The sequence below is a fragment of the Urocampus carinirostris genome, chromosome 6, assembly GCF_059441175.1.
Source record: "Urocampus carinirostris isolate Australia breed hairy pipefish chromosome 6, RoL_Ucar_1.0, whole genome shotgun sequence".
Lineage (NCBI taxonomy): Eukaryota > Metazoa > Chordata > Actinopteri > Syngnathiformes > Syngnathidae > Urocampus > Urocampus carinirostris.
The window spans coordinates 37,375,558-37,396,762 of NC_142354.1; the positions used below are offsets into that span (position 1 = coordinate 37,375,558).

At 39.5% G+C, this 21,205-nt stretch overlaps 1 protein-coding gene across 1 annotated transcript in view; it reads left to right on the forward strand.

The window, feature by feature from the left end:
• The window catches only part of LOC148364738 (plexin-A2-like), a 150,494-nt gene that overhangs the window by 106,056 nt on the left and 23,233 nt on the right, over positions 1–21,205 (forward strand). The window contains exons 17-22 of the mRNA XM_088338937.1: positions 417–662; positions 3,213–3,356; positions 8,609–8,843; positions 11,191–11,333; positions 13,315–13,583; positions 19,541–19,607. Coding sequence (XP_088195063.1) covers positions 417–662; positions 3,213–3,356; positions 8,609–8,843; positions 11,191–11,333; positions 13,315–13,583; positions 19,541–19,607 — 1,104 coding nt within the window. The remainder of the gene's footprint in view (positions 1–416; positions 663–3,212; positions 3,357–8,608; positions 8,844–11,190; positions 11,334–13,314; positions 13,584–19,540; positions 19,608–21,205) is intronic.

The window sequence follows — 21,205 nt, forward strand, 5'->3', positions numbered from 1 at the left end:
AGAGAAAAATAATTTTGCATTGCTGGAAACTCAGCAAAATGTAACTTGATGTCAAGTTTTGGACATGTTTGATAATTAATTATCCTGCCACACTTGGGGTTGCTGTTGCTTACTGTTGTTTCAAGCGTTGCTCACCGACTTTGTGTGAACGCTCAGACCCGTGGAAAATTAGAGGGAACATTGCTCAGTATCGATAATATTGATATTTGGAACAATCCGCCCACCCTTAGACAACAGACGATCCTGTGTAACAAAACCTTGCAGTTGATACAATACATTGAGTCCTGCTACATGTGAATATATTACAATTTGCTGAATTTTAGCAACTAAAATGATATTAAATGAAAAATAGGTGATCTAGTGTTGTTGGATGATTGGAAACTGTTGTGGCTTTGCTAACTTGAACTGGTGTGCAGGTCTGTAAAGTGCTGAACACGACAACCATCAGCTGCTTTGCGCCGTCGCTGCAGTACGACGATTACAACGGCGGCCAACCGGAGAGTGTCAAGCACGTGGATGAGTTTGGCTTCGTTTTCAACAATGTACAAGCGCTGCTCACCTACAGGAACAGCAGTTTTGTGTACTACCCCAACCCCTACCTGGAGCCACTCAGCTTGTCTGGAATCCTCGAACAGAAACCAGGCGCTCCAATCATCCTGAAAGTATGTTAACAGTTATTGTTTAGTAATTTCATGGTTGGTAGGTTCTAAGTGTTTATTAGCGGCATTAAAAAGTCAGTTGGCTAAGTTATTTTTGGGTAGGAAGGCATTCGGTTTAAATTAGGTGTCAACATTAAATTTGGATTTAGGCTCTCTGAAAGGACTTAAGTATCTTATATGGTTTAGGTTTTATTCCCACAAAAACACAAAAGCGCTTTAGAATTTGGTCAAATCTACTTCAGTAAGAACGGACAACGATACAGTTTTTGAACCGGAAAAGCTATTCCATCTTTAGGGACCACCACGTTTCTTGGTAACAGCCAAGTCGGAGAAAAATCATCACAATTATCTTCGTGGTTAGGATTGCTGAAATGTCCACCTCTTATGTTAGAGTCACTAGACCAGTGTTTCTCAAACTTTTTTAGCCAAGCACACTTTTATCATTAAAAAATATCGTGGCACACTGTCTTTCAAACATGTTTTAATAAAATACTACTAATTATTTCATGTTTGTTTTGTTTTTTAGAGCCCAAATGATCATGTTGCATACATAGACAGTTTTTCTTATTTTTTTGTGGTCACTTAAGCTCAGGACTCAGAGATAATAAATATAATTTTGTTTCCCCATTTGGATGAAATCTTGAATTTAAACAATCTTTCTGTTTTACTATATTATTATTTTATTTTTCTAAAATAGAAAAAAAATCACAAAAATAATACTTATAATGGGCAAAAAGATATCTGCCTGTGTAACAGAGAAATGTTTTACTATATTCTTGTGTATTAAAATCAGCAATATTGTATGCAAGGTTTTTAGTTAATTTGAATTATTTTATTATTTTTTTGCAGTTCAGTCTTAAACAGCTCTATTGAACAAAAATCTATTGAATATATTTATCTATACTACCTCATGAGCAGTATATAGTATATAAAATAAAATAAAACATTCACTAAGAAAACTAGTCCGCTGCTACTTACTGAATAAATTAACACAACAGTTACTCGGGTGATGACTGGAAGAAAGCATGCCGAAAACGGCATGTTATTCTTTTTAAGATATAGTGTGTCACGATAGTGAGTACCCCCTCACATTTCTGCAGATATTTCATATTTGTTTTAATTGAACAACATTGAAGAAACATTGCTGAACCCCTGTGACAAAGGTGAGTACACCGTAAAGTAAAAGTTCCTGAAGTTCAATATTTTGTGCGGCTAATCTGATTTTGCAGAACCACTTTAATCTTTCGGCCATGGATTTCACCAGAGCCTCACAAATTGCCCGTGGAATGCTCTACCTATCCTCCATGACAACGTGACAGATCTTAGGGATTTTTGAGAGCTTGTGCTTCTCCACCTTTCGCTTAAAAATGCCCCAAAGATTTTCTATTGGATTTAGATTTTCAGACATGCTTGGCCAGTCCATCCCCTTTACCCTTAGCCGCTTTAGAAAAGCCTTGGTCATCTAAGAGGTGTATTTGAGGTTATTTTTAGGCTGGATCATTGCCCTGCGACCCAGTTTCTGGAGGGAGGAGTCCATTATTGTACAGTACATGTTTTTTTTCAACGAAATGCAACTCCCCAACTCCAGTTGCACTCATGCAGCCCAAAACCATGGTCTTTGTTGACAGAATTCTTTCCATTGTGTCAAAGCAATGTTTCTTCAGTCTATTGAATATTATAATGAAATCTCTGCAGAAATGTGAGCGGTGTACTGACGTTTGTGACATACTGTATAATAGGTCAATTTCCTGTGGAACACTAGACAAGGTCTCACAGCTGTCGGTTGAAAAACACTGCCCTAGACTTTCTACGTATGATCCCCACTGAGTAATCACAAAATCCTCATTTGGTAAAAAACAACTATTATGGTTCAATCAATTCGATTTTTCACTAGTCATCATGAAAGTCTGCCAGAAACGTATTGATCAGTTGAGTGCTTTTCTCCATCACCAAAATCAGGAAATGACCCAAAGATGTATTTTATTCCTGGACTATCAAAGAGTCCTTTTTTGGGATCAATACACCCAATTATATGAAGTCATTTTCCATTCGTATTTGAGGATCGCACATAATTAGCTCCTTCCTCTATCACACATCTCTCACAAAAAAACAGCTGGACATTTTTAATTGCCGTCCATTTTGCTTGAAGCGTTTATTGTTTCTTAGTGTTATAAATTCAAACCCAATAAATACTAAAACCTTTGAAGAATGGATTAGAGGATTATGTGAAAATCCATTACTTTTGAAGGCTCAGGCAACACCTGTGATTGGATGCTTTGCTCTTCAAGAAGGACAATGAATCGAATTATCCAAAATTTGCATTCTAGACATTTGACTGAAATTGGAAAGCAGTAAACGACATTCAATGGAGGTAGTCTTTCATTTTACAAAATAGGTTTTACAGAATTAAACTGGATTATTTTTTTATCCGTGATGATCATTTATATGCTAAACAGTAATCAAATTAGCAGCCTTAAGCTGTGACTGCCGCACATTCCTAAAACTCTCTGTACAGCATTTTTTTCATTTCTCTTTTTTTCTCCAATTCTGCAGGGTCGTAACCTGGTTCCGTCTGCGTCGGGTGGGGCCCGGCTCAACTACACGGTGCTGATTGGGGACACGCCGTGCTCCCTCACCGTGTCCGATACCCAGCTACTCTGCGAGCCACCCAACCTCACCGGCCAGCACAAAGTCCTGGTCAGTCTTTCGCATATCCTGCTGTCTGCCATCGCATATTATTACCGTATTTTCCAGTCAATAAGGCGCACCTAAAACCCCAAATTGGCAAGAAATGTAAAGAGCGCCTTATAACCGTTATATACCACTGAATACAGCGGATAAGAATGTAAATGTATACAGTTTTGTAGGTGTGAGTTACTAATCAAGGTTTTACGGTCTACTTCCCTATTTGAGCAATGATTTATCAATTGATAGTTATTGCCGGGCCAAATCACAGTAATTTGTATGCAAGGGAATTCAAACCCAAGTCTAGCCACTAAAAAAAGCATTAGAGTTTGTTTCACTATCACACTATTTTTACTTACCGTGCCAGAAACATGGATTTGCATCCTGAATTCTGTTAGGTTAAACAGTGTCTCCACTTCTTCACATGTACATCAACAATGTTGCAAAAGGCAGGAACAATAAACAGAAAGTCTTTCAACAAAATATTAACCAAGCTCTTGTTACATTTGTATCCATATCAAGCTGAGCGGTTGTTGACGCACAGGTGAAGAAATGGAGTGGCCTTCGGGCCATATCCGGCCCGTTGCAGGATGCCATAAATGACTGAGTATGTCAAAAAAGAAGCAAATATTTACGTAATTTCTATCAAAAGTCATGATTTTTTTCAATAAATCCAAACCAAATACTCTCTCTGCCCACTAGAGGGCAGTATGAGTTTGTATGGTGAGTTGGTTCAGGTGTAATACTGCATTCACTAACTGTTTGAGTAAACCAGTTGACACGTTCAGGCCAAAATCTTTTCCCCATTGTTTTTGAATAAATGCATACATCTGATCCTTTTCACATTAAAAAGCAGACATTTTTCGCACAAAACTCGATCCATCTCCAAAATACATAGAAAAAAAAAACAAAATAAAAAACAACAACATGTGCTTGTTTAAATCAGAGTTGCCCAATTTAATGCGATCATTGGAGCAGTTTATTTTCGCACAAAGACTCGCTTTAAAGTAAAGCAGGCGTTGAAAAAAATACTATTCTTCAGTCAAGATGTTTTTGTTGTTGTTTAAATTTAAAAAGTGGTCCTTTTTTGAAAAAGTGGTAGGCGTTTTAAGGGGCAAATAGCAGTAGTCTAACGCATAAAGCGTGGTGTTGGCAGGTATTTAAATGTGTTATGTTTGGAAAAGATCCCTTGAAGTCTGTGATTATAATATTTAGGGTAGGTTACTAAAGTAGGCTGAATGATTAAGCATATTACTGAAAAATAAATCTAAAAGTTTAGTGTTGACACACTTTAACTGATCCGGCCCACTGCCGAAAAGAAAGTCTGGATGCTGCCCCACAGCCAAACGGAGTTTGACATGCCTGGTTTAACCTATCAGGATTCAGTATGCAAATCAGTGTTTCTGGCATCATGAGAAAACAATAGTCTGATAATTAGATAACTCTAATGCCTTTTCATATGTCAACTGGTGTTTTAGAGGTAAGGTGTCTGCACCTCACTGCCGCGATCCGTGTTTGCTTCTCGTTGATATTAATAATCAATACTTAGGGACTGGTTATCCATTTTATATGCCGTAAGTGTTCAAAGAATCCAACGGTTATCACATTAGCTTTCTGTTATCTCAGTTTATTCCACTTTATAGTCCGGTTCGCCTGGTGTATGAAAAATATACGACAAGTTTCTTTTTAGGGGGTGTACCTTTTAATTCGGTGCGCCTTATACTGCAGAAAATACAGTACATGTGGATGCGGGTCAGCGACCATTTGCCATGTTGATGTGTTTTGTGGGTCAACGAAGGGCTTTGTCTCTTGTCATTGTGTTTCATTTACGGTCGGCTTGCCGGCCAAGTGCAACAGCACTTTGCCCTGCAGAATTATTGACAGGCACCCTTGCACAAATTGGGTAAAGGGTTTGAAAACCACAAGAACGACAAAACAAATCTCAAGCGACTTTAAAGTTTTCCAAAGAGTGCAAGGCCACAGGCTAAGCAAACAATTCATGGCTGACTTGTATTTCTCCTGCTGCATAGCATCCTGAATGTTTATATTTTAAGGGGATTTTTTTAAAGAAGTATACAGACAATAAAGAATCGATGACCCCCTGTAGTGGGGAGACTTGCTATTACCAAGTTTTCTATTGGTTGCAAAGTGGTGAAAAATACTATAAAAGTGCAGCATTATTCTTTCCTTTATTGCTTGTGATCGTTGGCTTTTTTAGTTTATTATTAGGACTATAAAGTGTCCAGTACAAGACACAGTTCAGTCCCTACAGAGGCAACGTAGCCCACATTAAAAAAAAAGAAAAAATAGAAAACATAGCAGAGCTGTTATAAAAATTCTTCAGATGCCTTCTCAAATGTCGGGTTTTTGCTTTTCCTAAAAAAAAACAAGACCAAAATACATGTTTTGAAATATAAAATAAATATATTAAATAACCCTAACCCGTAAAACACATTTACAATATGCAATTTGGAAGTTTTCAGAAAATGTATTTATAATGATTTGTAAAGGCAAAATGTAATGCATCAGTTGGCTCAATAACATCAGGTCCTAATTCAATGTCCAAAATGTTATGACTGTAGTCATACACTGCAAATACAACAACAAACAAAATAAAAATATTCCCCCATTCATGAACCATTTTGCTTTTTGTGTTATTTTTCCTATTTGACTTTAAAACATTTTTTATTTAAAAAAACAAAATAATAATAACAATAATCCTTAAATTGATCAAAATAGTCTTTTGCAGATAATGTTCTCACTTTGGGAAGTATTCTTTTTTCTATTCTTACTAGAAAAACAACTTCAATCGTACTATGTAATAGGAAACACATTCTTTTTCATTTTCTCCTTGAAAACGCAACATAGACGAGACAATGTCAATTATTTGACCACTAGATGTTGCTGTATTGTGTCGCAAACCACAAACAAGTGCTGAAAAAACACAATGAAGAATATAAACGAGGGAGGGTTAAACTGACCAAAAGGCATCTTTTTTTTTTTTCTTTGCCCAGTCATTCGCAAAGCTTTTGGTTTCCTGGGGTACTCGTAGCAGCAAGATCGTGGACATTGATGTCACCTCAATCTAGGTGATGCTTACCGACAAGTGTTTAAAAAGATGCATTTTCATGTGAAAGTGTGTGCATCTTTGCTTATTGTTCATTGTAATGAATTTACTTCGTTTTTATCACTAAATAATAATGATAAATAATAAACACTGTCCCTTAAAGAACTGACGAATGGAAAGCAGACTAGAAAAAAAAAATCAGCCCGCCAATCCGGAATTTGTTTGTGCTGTCCAGCTTAGAGTGACACGCTCTATGCACTCATTGATTGGCAGAAAGAAAAATGTCCCCAACAGGGCAAAACAAATACAAAATCCATAACGCAGATGGGGGCGGTTTGGTTCGAGGACAAATTCTCTAACACACATTAACAGAAGCCTAGTGGTGACTGGGTTAATTTGTATACATTTGAGACGGGTGAGTGCCAATTCGAGGTATGCATCCCAATTACAAAATTGGCTTCATTCTACTTCCTAAGTTATATTGAGGAACCGGAATTAAAATAATTGCAAATTGCATTAAAGAATACACTTGTTATAATTATCTAAATGATCTGAGGTTATTTTTTTGAATAAAAGCCATTTTTCCAAAGGGAAGTGGTAACTAATAGTATTGCTGTGTGTTATTATTATCAATAACTACTCAAAATTTGTATTGGTATCTGTCACGGACCCACTTGGATTGGTGCGGAAGCACTGTGCAGAAACACAGATTAGTGTAGTGATGGAGGTCTTTATTTAGACAGGGTTCGGTCCACGGGAGGTCAGGTAGCGAGGCAACAATCGTAGTCCAAGATGCAGGTGAGGGGTCGGTGTTCCAGTAAACCTTATCAACGAGGACGATCGCTCAAGAGTTTTTCAGGTGGTACTCGTGATCTGGAAGGGCAGGCAAGGGGTTGGTACACTGGATTGATAAAAAGCTTGAGACAAGAATGTTTGGGATGTGACAAGGAAGGCAACAAACCAGCACAGAGCAAAGGAGACAGAGTGTTTAACTTGTGACGAGGGAGAGTTGTGATAGTAGGGAAATCAGGACAAGTGACAGCAGCTGTGGGGAGGAAAATTGAACACTGAAGTGTGTTACTAAATAAGATAAGGTCGAGAGAGATAATGAGTAGAACGACTGAGAGGGTGAACCTACCGGGACACAGGAACCTTCGTGCATAATTATTCATAGATGCAAATAAGAAGAATCGGACAGGTTTAAATTATTTGTTTTTTTGTATAGTGCAGATGAATCAGATCTAAAGACTATCAGCAGTTAAATAGCTTGACAGAAAAATCTAATTAATATTTTTTTCCTCCTGGCCCCGCCCATCTGATAATTTTTTCAACCTAATCTGGTCTGTGACTAAAAAAATTTGCTCATCCCCGCTTTAAAATGAAGTCATTTATCTGCCATAAGATGTTGCTCATTATATAGGTAAATTTTCTTTTTCAGATAGATTTTTTTTTTTACGGGTAATTATGTTTCGCTCATTTAAAACCTTTTCATTTCTGTAGAAAAACGAGTTGGAATATAAATCAGAAAAACAATACATCTATTTCGGAAAAATACCGGCTCGATTTTAAGGAGAAAATGAAAATACGATAAAATAAAATTCACGGTTTACAGAGAACACTTTTTTGGACAGCTCTCTCTATTGCCGGTGGTTCCTGGCCTGAGTTTGTGTTGCAACAAAGTTGGCACATGTCCATTCTTTGATGTTGTCAGCACATTTATTTTTCTGTCTTCCTTTCCTTATGCCCGTTTCAACTCTGCCCGCTAGACCAGGGGTCTCCAATGTATTTCCCACAACCAACGAGGTCCCCCTTAAGGACATCTAAGGTGCCTGCGGACCTGCTCTGAAAATAGATAACCAGTGCTTTTTAATTGTGATTTTATAATAAGATGATTTACTCACTGGTTGACTGAGTCTATGTAACCATACTTCCAATCATTAACCTGGTAACAACATAGGGACAACATAGTAATAACATGACAAAGCACATCAAACTGGGTGCCGTTTGTGATAATTAGCAACAAAAAATAACTCTTAGCTGGAGACCCCTGCTCTAGAATGATCTTAACCAGTCTTGATGATCTTGTGACTTAGCCATACCAGTGCAGTTTTCGTGCACAGAGCTAGACCATAAAATAAGTGTAACCTAATTGTGCCGTGTCACTCAGTGTCACCCTATTCTGCATTGCCTCCTCCAGGTCCAAGTTGGAGGACTTCACATTTCCCCCGGCCAAGTCCACATCCGCTCAGACAACCTCCTCACGCTACCTGCCATCATGAGCATCACTGCTGGGGGAGGACTTCTCCTGGTGGTCGTGGTTATCGTCTTACTCGCATACCAGCGCAAGTCGCACGAGAATGACCTGACGCTGAAGCGGTTGCAGCTGCAGATGGACAATCTGGAGTCTCGGGTGGCTTTGGAATGCAAGGAGGGTGAGAAATGCTAAAAAAGCAGTTAATCTGGACAGATTTTAATGTTTATTGATAAGCAGTCTTGTTCAAGTGTGTGGAAGTGATACATCACAACTGATAGACTAACAACCAGTGTTCGGCACAATAGTGAAAAACGAATTAGTTACACTTAATAGTTACTTAATTTGAAATGTAATTCAATTAACCCCCAAAATACTGACACCAAAAAGTAGCCCGTTACTCTTACAGTAACTGTCTAGTTACAAATTAACATATATTCTTGCATTGTAGCCACAACCCTAAAATGTTTCAAAAAACACCACATAATAAAATAAAAACGTGTACACCAACCTCTGGAAGCCACTATATTTCTTGGCTAATGCAATGTTAAGAGCTTGCAAACAAACACTTAGCCAAAACACCACATAAACATCCCATTTTCCCTTTGGCTGTAAACCACTCAAATATTTCCCTATCAATTTCTCGATACTGTGCAAGACATTTTGATTTTTTCACCAGGCATGGTGTATTACAAAAAAAATACCCAAAGTTCAGCACACTTATACCGTAAATTCTGTGCTTACGTTTGCCCCATTGATTTTTTTTTGGTTTCTGTCTAAGACACGCGGTTACCCCTTTCACTGCCTACCATGCACTACTGGTGACTTACAACAGAATATGCACATAAACTGAACCCCTGTTTTCAGTATTTTATTTTATAGTTGTAAATACGGCTGAGATGTGAGGGAAGACGGTAGGGAGAATTTCAGTAGAGGGAAATTCTCACACTCTGCGCTTAAGACGGTGCCACCGTAACTGTATTTAGTTGTAGCGCGCTCACACCTTGATTTCATCATGTTCAGCGGTGTGTTGCTGGCGGATTGAGGGTTAAAAATACATCCCGAGTAAAGAAGGAACAAGTACTGATTGGACGACGTAGGAATTTGTGAATGGGGTTTTGGGGTTTTTAAGGGTTATTGTTCTATCTTCGTTATTCATTATCCATTATCCGTTATCGGTCAGTTCATAATACGCTACAAAGCCTAGGAGCCGGTACACTTACTCTCAGCCAAAAGGCCAAGCTAAGGTCCTAGCCCTAAAGCCTTGCTGCGATCATTGCGAATGCACCGTTCCCGGAGGTACTGCAATACCGGGCCGATGCGTGGAGTGGACAGAGCAAGCTCTTATTCCATCTCAATGGAATAACCAATTAGGTTGTAACAGAATTTGACTCGAGTCACATTATATTCATAGCGTGTTACACTGCTCTTTACTTTGTCACGTGTTACTCCGAACACTGGCCCCCACCAATGCCGAGATCAAACCTACGTCCTTGACTAGATGTGATAGAATAGAATAGAATAGAATAGAATAGAATAGAATATACTGTTATTGTCATTGTTGCAACATGGGATATATTGTGACAACGAAATTGGACGTGGCACTCCAGTCCATATTTTACAGTGAGGATATAAGGAAAACAAAGAGATAAAGGAACATAGAAGATTTTTGTACTGTCCTTGTTGTATAGGCTTTGTTTTCCTCCATAGTGGGGGTGTATGAGAGGGTGAGGGACAGACAGAGATGGGCGGATCCAACTAGATGTTTGATCATATTGTACACACGGTCCAGTGTTTTTTTCCCTAATTGCTCAGTCCACGTATTGAATGGATTTGGGAAGTACAATCCATAAACATGCCCGATTAAAGTCGCCGGCGACGATAAAAGTTTCGTTGGGGTGTACAAGCTGCCTTTTATTGATCGCAGCGGGCAGGAGATTTAGCGTTATGCTAACGTTAGCATCCGGTGGAACGTTAGCATCCGGTGGAACGTAAACAGCAAGCACAATGACCACAGTTAGCTCTCTCGGTAGATAGAAGGGTCTACACGATACTGCTAGAAACTATATCGAGTGAGCAGTGTGTGTCAATGATTCGGCTGTTATTGTTGCGCATAGTCCCATTACATCTTGACTGAAGGAATTTACAACTTATTTTTTTAGAAATAACCTAACTTTAGCCTGGGTTATAAGTAAAAGTTTAGGGGTAGAAGTATTATAATTATTGTTATTCATAACAACTCAGGGAAACAATGAAACAAATTTAGACATGGTACTTCCAGGGTAAACACGTTATATAAAGTTTAGGGCCAAAAGTGAGATGAGACTGTCTTGTTAAATAGGCCAGAAAAATGTACGATGCATTGCTTAGAAACTGGCCAGAGTTGTAAGAATAATGCGGCGATAATATTGCCCATCATAACAGTAATGCAATGAAAAGTAGTGCAGTAACATTTAACAGCAACACAATGGATTTCTGTCTGACGGTCAGTAAGGCCGCGGCTAAGTCAAGTGTATTACTTTGTGAAGCCTTTGCAGAACTTCAGACGGACATCAACGAGCTGACAAGCGACCTGGACCGGGCCGGCATCCCTTACTTGGACTACCGCACTTATGCAATGAGGGTTCTCTTCCCTGGTATTGATGACCACCCAGTGCTCAGAGAACTGGAGGTGAGATACATATAAGGTAACATTTAATAGTCCTCACATCCCCATTCTAAATCTTTGATTTACAACAGAGAAAAACACTCAAGTATTCTCGGCCACTGCTGTCAGATTGCTGTCAAACAAAGCGACGTAAGCAAACGTTAGCTGGCGCTCAGCGGTTTGTCTTGGGTTTGTTTTATGTCGTGGCAGCTGGTGGAGTTTGCAGGAGCGCCGGCTTTCAGCAGTGCATTCAAATCATTCACCGCCGCTGCCAAATTGTCTCATCTCTCAAAACTTTTCAAAATACTTTTTGTAGTTATTCTCAGGCAATACTTGATGATTTTTTCCTGTAAAGTACTGGTTCATGTGATTTTGGGAGGACACCAAAAGTACAGCCATGAGGGTTTAAGATGAAAAATGCACACTGGATGAGGAACTGGAGATATCCAGGTACTTTGGGACAACCAGTACACTGTGAATGTCACCTTCTGCCCCCAGTCAGCTTGTAAAGGCTGCATCTCACACTCAACCCTGTTTGTAAAAAAATCTAACACTTTCTCAAACATGAATAAATGGCAAAAATAATTTACAATTTTTTGGTGTATCTTATGATGAATCGGAAATTAAAAGACATTCAGTCGCCAAGACCACCAGCTTCTCCTCCTCTTCTTCTTTACGTCCCTCCTTGTTCAAAGATCATCCACTCTAAGACCTGCCACTCCAACCTTCTTATTATTTTATACAGTGGAACCTCGGTTCTCGACCATAATCCGTTCCAGAACCCTGTTCGAAAACCGATTTGGTCGATCACTGAAAATCGTTTTTCCCATTAAAAGTAATGTAAAATCATTTTAATCTGTTCCAACACCCTGAATGTTTACCATGAACGTAAACGTGAAGCTAACCCAGGCTAATCGTACGTTCGCGTTAGCGTAATCTTCCGTACGAAAGATTACGCTAACATGAACGTGTAAAAATAAAAAAATCAGGTCGTTTACACATCATTTAGCACCCGGGTCTCCACAACAGGTGGCTAGCGCTTCATTGGAAAGGGAGCTCCGTTCCAACACCCTGAATGTTTTACGTAAACAAAGCTAACCCAGGCTAATCGTACGTTCGCGTTATCGTAATCTTCCGTACGAAAGATTACACTAACATGAACGTGTAAAAATAAACAAAGGGTAAATAAAAAAATTATGAATAGGATTTCTTACCTTTGTGGTGCTCAGCAGAAGCCATGCTGTATGTATAGCAAGATCGGAAACTCGCACACCTTCTTCATATTTTGCTATTATTTCTTTCTTAAATGCAATAGTTGTACCACTACTCTTCTTTTTTCACCTGTAGCAATTTTGCTGCTTGCACCGATCTTCTTCGGAGGCATAATTAGGGGCTAAAACACTTATATTAAAAGCGAAAGCAAAACGAAACACGTCCGCACGTGACAACAGTTCTTCACGAGGGGTGGGGGCAATCTACACGATCTACACCCGTACGCCGCTCAGCATCGCACCCTAGCGTACCGGCGCTCGAACTCCGATTATTTGACCGAACAGAGAAGAAAGAATTTCTCGAAATTTTTGGTCGAGAACCGATTTTTTCGAACTGAGAGGCATTCCAAAACCGAGGTTCCACTGTGTTGGTATTGTGTTCATATTTATGCTGATAAAAAAACGGAACATTTTATACAGATTTTTTTTATAAAAGGTTAGGGGTGCGCGTTATACCCCAATAAATACGGTTCCCCGCCCACGCACATTTTCAGCACTTACCTTTAAGACAACACTTTCAAAGGCACGCTGAAAGATTACAAACACGTCTCTACACCATCTGATAAAAATACTACTATTTTTAAATCCCACACAATCTGTTGTGTCCTTCCTCGGAGAGATTTACGTTAAAGTGTATCTCTGCTCTTCATCAAAACGTTTTCAAACGCTTGCGCTCCCTGGCTAACACGATCAAGCTATTTGATGTAAAAAGCGTGGTGGGATGATCTGTGCAGGTGCCAGGGAGCGGACAGGCGGGCATTGAGAAAGCCTTGAAGCAGTTTGCGCAGCTGGTCAACAACAAAGTGTTCCTACTGACGTTCATCCGAACACTGGAGATGCAACGCTCCTTCTCCATGCGCGACCGCGGCTATGTGGCCTCGCTCATCATGACAGCGCTGCAGGGGAGGCTAGAATACGCCACAGACATCCTCAAACATCTGCTCTCTGACCTGATTGAACGGAACCTGGAGAGCAAAAACCACCCCAAGCTGCTCCTGCGCAGGTAAGCCAGAGTGCTGCACTTAAAGGTATTCCCAAATTCTTAAACATTCAAAAGGTGAGGAAATGTTACGTGGTTTTCAAAACCATTTATCAAATCTCTCTCTTATCTATTTGTCATTGGTATGTTCCAATTCGATTTTGAAATAACACATTTTGAATACAGCCTGTCTTGTCTTTGTCATCATGAGCTGTGACGCAGGGTTGGGTAGGGTTACTTTCAATTACCGTATTTTCCGCACTATAAGGCGCACTGTGTTATAAGGCGCATCTTCAATGAATGATATATTTTTAAACTTTTTCCATACATAAGGCGCACCGCATTATAAGGCGCTGTAAGTGCATGCTGGTTCAAGATCAGGTAATTGTGCAATTTTGTAATTGTAATCCTGTGCAGTCCTTCGAGACATTTTTGTGATTAAGGGCGTCATAAATAAATGTGACTTAACTTGACTTGGCTACAGTAGAGGATGAAGTTACGTTATGCAACCATTAGATGGTGCCGCGCTAAAGGGAATGTCAACAAAACAGTCAGATAGGTCAGTCAAACTGTATTAATAGATCTTCATTCACTCCCAAAATGAATAAACAGCTGTTTTATTATTTTCTCTGAGGTAAAGTATTTTCATGACACATCTTTAACATCTTTGAACAACAGCAAGGCATAACATTTTACTTTTCCTCCATTTAGTCAACACGCTAAAAAACGTCTGATACTGTTATTGTAAATTAAACGTTACGAGTGTCACTATATTGCAATCGCAATATAGTGACACTCATAATGTGCAAAAACAACAAGTGCAAAACAATAACAAAAAAGCAATAAGATAATAACTGTAAAACGTAAACACACACCAAGTAGGACCACCTCTGAATTCTTTAATGTTAAGTTTCCGTGCCAGCGCCGTTGCCTTCATTCGAATAGTTATTGTACTGACACTTCTACTTGCTGCTCTTTGTTCAACAACCCACTGTTCAAGTGTGTCCTCTAACAGTGGCCATCTCGCTTTTATTGCCACGGAAACTTTGTTTAGTCTTCCTTACTTGGCGCAGCTTATTCTCATGCTTCCTCCACTTGTTGCTGCTCTATTTCCGTGTTCTTCTGCGTGACTGATCGCCTTGAGTTTGAACTCTGCGTTGTAAGCGTGTCTCCTAATAGGAGCCATTTCAGGGTCTTCATACAAACACACAAATAAAAGAGAATTGTTGTTTAATATTTCCCAGTATGCACAGCGCACTTCTTCTTCTACGCGAAAAATGGAGTCGTGGCTGCTTCTCTTAGTTGCGAGACCTTGCAATTCAATATTGATCCATATATAATTTTTTTTTAGTGCGGAAAATACGGTACTTTTGGATTACTACCAAATATGCTAATAAAAGACAAAAGAAACTGAATATGAATACAATTATGACTCACAACACATGGTAAGCCTTCTCTCCTGGCTTTGATCTCTTTGATCTCCAGCAAAACTAACATAAAATGCGACAGAAACAAAATGAAAATAAATCCAAACAGCTTGCCAACATCATTTTTGCCGTTCGATGTATTCCGTTACTTCCCAAGCCTGCACAAAATGTAGTAATTGTATTCATATTTAGTTCCTTTTGTTTTTTATTACCATATTTCGTATTGGAGCAATACAAAAGTAAGTGAAAGTAATCAAGTTAAAGTAACCCAACCCTGCAGTGTGACGTCATCAAAGGAACACCAGTACTTTAGCAAGCCAGTCATATTATTGTTTTACGTGTTAATTAGTTTAAGAGGTTACGAGTGTTTTAAGTTATGATCGTTTGTGTGAAGAACGCCTAGGCGTTGTGCTGCAGGTGGATGCAGTAATGGTACAACAAAGAGCCGGCAGCCAAAAAAGGACTAACAGGCCAAAAACTGCATGGAGAGCCACCAACAGGGGCTAACTGTAAACGATCAACGAAAGGCGCCTGCAGCTTTGGCGAAAAAATACAAGGCTGGCAGTTAGGAGCCCGGTTTACCGGGAATCAACAACAAGAAGCTGCAACGGCGACTGAGATAAACGCCGGCTAGGCATTAAACAAAGGGAGAGGGCAAAACCAGCACTAACGCCTGGCTAGCCATCCAAACAACACACATTGGGCAGCCAACAAGCACCAAGCAAACAAAACACGAAAGCCTATGGCACACCTACGGAGGAGCTAACCGGACAATATCATACCAACCACGACGCACATGGCGAAAAGCACAAACGAAGAGCCACAATCGCCTACCTAAAAGGAGAACGCAAACAACTAGAAGTAAGACCGGGCATAAGAAAAATCCGAGCTGACCCGGGCCGCGGGTATTGAAGCCCAAACCAGGTCAACCCCGACAAATTAGCTTGATTTGAGGGACTGAAACCCAAACTTTTTATATTGTATTCCTGAGGAGGACTTCTCTCTCATTGACATTCCTTTTAGTTTATTTTTCTTTGTGAATCATCTGCACAATGGATTCCGTCCTCTGAGCCCGATCAAAATTTCGTGTCAGGCTCGGGTTTAAGATGCTACCTTTCACAAGGAACACACGCCGTCAAGGTGGCAGCTAAACAAACAAAAAGGGTGGAGAACACTACTCCGGCAAAACAGTCACAAGGCCCACAACAACAAGGGTATGTAAAGCTTAAATTTATCCAAGGAGAAATGAGTTGGATGCAATCACAGTTCTTTATAATCAATGTCTGTTTCGGAGCTTGCCTCACATGTTGTGTTAATGTGATTCCCCATTTTGAAAGTGTTGTGTTCCTCTGATGACATCATAGTTCTATAGCAAACAAGCCAGATGGGTTCACTTTGGGACACAGTTTTGAATCCATCAACATGAGGAATATTTTGAACATATTTGCACGTTCTGTGTCTCGCCACTCTTACAAATGAAGACAAAGTGGTAATTTTTATAAGGCACACTTCATGAGGTTAAAAGCTTTTACAAGATGGCAAAAAAGTTGGACCTTGCCCATGTTTTATTGCAGACACTCACAAAAAAGCTTCAAAAAGCATCCGTGAAATGTTGTGTGAAAAAAGTCTCAACCTATTTCAAAAGCCTCCACTATTCTGATTGTTGAGGAATTGTTGTTTCAAACAGAGACACAAAGTGTGATTGATGAGTTGTCAATCTCCTTCCATGAACACACAGGCACACTTGTAACAGATGGGCTCACACCTATTGACTCCTAATGACCTTTTTGCCTTGAAGGCAATATATTCACCTTTAGAGAAGAAAAAAGACATAGGCAAGGCAAATTGACCTCAGGCAGGATAGAGGATTTAGAAACACATTAGTGTTAACAGCATTTCAGCTAAATGTTTTTTTTTTCATCTTCACTTCTTTTGATCAATTGATTTTACATTAAAAATAACTTTCATACTTCAAATCCTTCAAATTCAGCAGCTGTGGCTAAAGTCGAAATCTGCTAGTTTGGTATAACTAGTTGGTCTGTTTGTTTAATACTGGATGGTTCATTGACCTTGACTTTTGATATTTTTACATAGGATAAACAAGCTTATAATATTTACAGATTATACAGTTATGTTTTTATATTCTTTTACTCACTAAAAATAATCCCATTGGTAGAAAATTTATATTATTTAATGTATGTATTAGACACTTCGAAATATTCAATTTTCTTCTCTATACAGTGGAACCTCGGTTCTCGACCATAATCTGTTCCAGAACCCTGTTAAAAAACCGATTTGGTCGATCACCGAAAATCGTTTTTCCCATTAAAAGTAATGTAAAATCCTTTTAATCCGTTCCAACACCCTAAATGTTTACAATGACCGTAAACATGAAGCTAACCCAGGCTAATCGTACGTTCGCGTTAGCGTAATCTTTATGCTAACATGAACGTGTAAAAATAAAAAAAATCAGGTTGTTTACACGTCATTTAGCACCGGGGTCTCCACAACAAGTGGTGAGCTGTTAAAGGATAAAGAAAAGATTTATGAATAGGATTTCTTACCTTTGTGGTGGTCTGCAGAAGCCATGCTCTATTCCCTCGAAAGAAGGGAAACTCGCACATCTTCTTCATATTTTGCTATTATTTCTCTCTTAAATGCAATAGTTGTACGCACTACTCTTCTTTTTTCACCTGTAGCAACTTTACTGCTTGCACCGACCTTCTTCCGAGGCATAATTAGGGGTTAAAACACTCCGTTCACCGATATTAAAAACGAAAGCAAAAAGAAGAGCGCAATCCTTGTCAGTCTCGCTTACAACAGTTCTTCACGAGGGGTGGGGGGCAATCAACACCCGTACGCCGCTCAGCATCACCCCTAGCGTACCGGCGTTCGAACTCCGATTTTTGAAACGAAAAGCGAAGCAAGAATTTCTCGAAATTTTTGGTTGAGAACCGATTTGTTCGAACTGAGAGGCGTTTGAAAACCGAGGTTCCACTGTATATATGTATATAGTTTTTTTCTAATATTAGTTGAAAATTACATTTACTAGAACAAAATGTATCTGTGTATTATCTGCAATGTAATTCTTCAATTTTTTGTGATGATCAGTTTTAGGATGATCATCTTAAGTAAAAATGATCGTAAAGTCAAGGAGAATAAACTTTAAAAATGACTTAATATTATTTGCTTTCCATGCCACATAAAAATCACCTAGACACCACTAATGTAGAATGACATTCAGCACCATAATAGTTCCCAACCAGTGGTTTGGGGGCGGCAGTAGCTCAGGAGGTAGAGCGCTCGTCTTGGGATCAAGGGATCCCAGTTCGAATCCCGGCTCGTCCGTGTTACATGTCGAGGTGTCCTTGGGTAAGACACTGAACCCCTAATACCCCCAATAAGCAGGTTAGCGTCTTACATGGCTGCAATACAAGGCCACTATTGGGAAATGTGGAGCACATGGGAAGTCATTGACTTGAAAAGCGCTATATAAATGCAGATCATTTCATTTCATTGATATTAGTTGCAGATTAGTACTTATTTGAATGAATGTTGTAGCTCTGGAAACCATCAATAATAGTGACTGCTATTCAATGGTCCAACTTCCTGCTCAGTTTCTACCAGGACTCTTTCAGATGTTTTCTTTTCTGCAAGGTAGTTCCAATAGTATTTCCCAAGCAGCCAGGAGCAGCATCATTATTTTCAAACTTGAATGGAGCTTGTATTTGGTTGTGCAGTTTTACTTGCTGAGCCAGATACGGCACAATCAAGATACATGACGATCATTTTTAATGTCCAAAACAAAATCTTATGTTTATTTTAAAATATATACTACATATTTGCAGCATAGCTTGGTCCCTATTAGTAAGAATACCCTCATGAGGGCCATTACTATTCATAATTTATTATGCTTTGTTAACAGTATTCTAGCCCAGGCCATTTCTAGGTGCTTCTCATCGGTGAGTAACTAGGTCAGGTTTAAAGCAAGCCAGCCTCACTTCAGAAGTTTTTAGCCCCCATTTCTGTGTAGCCGAGGTGTCTGAGCAGACAGGTGAAAGACAGCGCTGGTTCCAGTAATGGAAAAAGTCATCGCGGACTGGAATAGAATGACAACCTAATGGGGGAGAGCGAGTACAGCAGCAGCAGAATCCTTGTCAGTCTCGCTTATCTTCCATGTGCCACTCATGAAATATTCGTCCGCCGTCACCTTTCCCTGGTCGAGATTGTTTTCCCAGCAGCACGGCTGGCCTGCTGAATGCTTAATGATTCGTCTCTTCAATCTGAAGCGAAGCTCATTAAAAAGAAGTGTAAACAGAGGATGTAGACATCTGGACACATGTTCAAGCAGCCGAGTAGTGACGCAAAGGCCTCTCTCAAAAATAAAATGAAGCACTCCATCTTGTGGATTCACAGCGATTTTTTTTTAGCCTTGCAAGCTGCATGTGTCCTAATGTTTCGATATATTCACTCTTTTCGTTGTTTAATTAAAACAAAAAAAACACAAAGAGCCCTCAGGCTCTCCTCTAGAAATGACTCCTTGTGGCTTTGCAGAACTGAGTCCGTGGCGGAGAAGATGCTGACCAACTGGTTTGCCTTCCTGCTCCATAAATTCCTCAAGGTAAGAAAACTGACTTGCACTGCTAAAGTCTGGGAGAAAGGTTCAGTCACTATCTTTAAAAATAAAGATAAAATACAAATTTATATATCAGAGTTGTGAAGGTCAAATAATAGCGGAAGAAGTGATGTATCGTGAAACTGGTTCCTGGTGGATGATAAAATATTAATGCAAGATCATCACAGGGGCCGAAGAAAACCTTCTCGGGGGCCTTGACTTTGACATAAGTGGTATAATGTGTTTGAAGCCACCTCGCGGCTCGCCAAAGGATGTAAATCAGGGGTCTCCACCCTGGTGCCCGTGGGCACCAATATGCCCCTAAGGACATCTTAGGTGCCGCAGACTTGTTCTAGAAATAGCTCCCCAGTGCTTTGTCATTGTGATTTTCTAGTAAAAAAAAATTTGTGGTTGACTGAGTTGATTCAACCCTATCTACAATAATTAACCTGGTAATAACATAATAGCATGATAACAATACAGCAATAACATACGTTGTTATTTTAGTAATGCATCTCCAACTGGGTGCCCTTTGCGCTAATTAGTAACAAAAAGTAGCTCTCGGCTTGAAAAAAGCTGTAGACCTCTGCTGTAAATATTTATGCTCCTGTTGGTAACTAATTGCATACCTGTCAACCTCCAGGGCTCCATGCCCTTACAAACTGTCCTATTTTCCATTACAAAATACAAAATAATCTTACACCATGTTTTTTTTTTTCTAACGTGTTTATTTATGTAGTTTAACATGTTATATTGTACACATGTTTCGCTATATCATATATATTTTTAATTAACATTTTGTTGTGAGATACTGAGTTGCTCGAAATGAATGAGGTTTATTATAAAAAAGTTCAAAAATTTAGCACATATGTGATGAGACTAGAATCTATAGTAATACCTAATTGTCAGAGACCAGAAACGGAGACAGGACCCACTTGCGTTCGTTTTACTCAGCTTTATTTAGAAGGAGGAAAGGGCTTGCATTTACATCCGGTATTCGTCAGTCACGGGTAGCAGATTGCTTGGAATGCGGAAGTGGCATGTCCGTGGCAAGCGAAGGCAGTGTCGAGAGTGGGGGAAGAGCAGGTCGATGGCCGGGACGTTGGAGCAGAAAAGTAATTGAGTTCAGAAAAGGGTTCGGCGCCGGGAATCAAACGGGAATCAGGACAGGATAGATTCAGGGTCGAAAAGGGCTTGCCTAGCGTGGGCTGAGGTTCGCAGACAGACTGAAAATGGGTGACAGGAAGACGGGGGTTTAAAAAGAGATGAGCAGCTAATCAGCGTCCGAGGCAGTTGGTGCCTCGCATCTATAATCATGACACTAATAAGACTATTGCGATGGAGCGACACATTTCTGGTATACATTTCTCTAAGTGTGCATGTGCGAAGGTGAAATTTCTTCCTTGAAGCACTGCCTCTGGAGTCTGGTAGGAACGAAATAGAAACAAAATTTTCAACAACAAAACTATGGTTCCTGCAATTTAATTTAAAAGTGTCAAGATAAGCCTTTTATCCATCATCATAAACCCTTAATACATATAAAGCGATCATGAAAACTATCTTGTAATTATTTTCCCATTGGGGAGGATATGTGGCCTGAGACT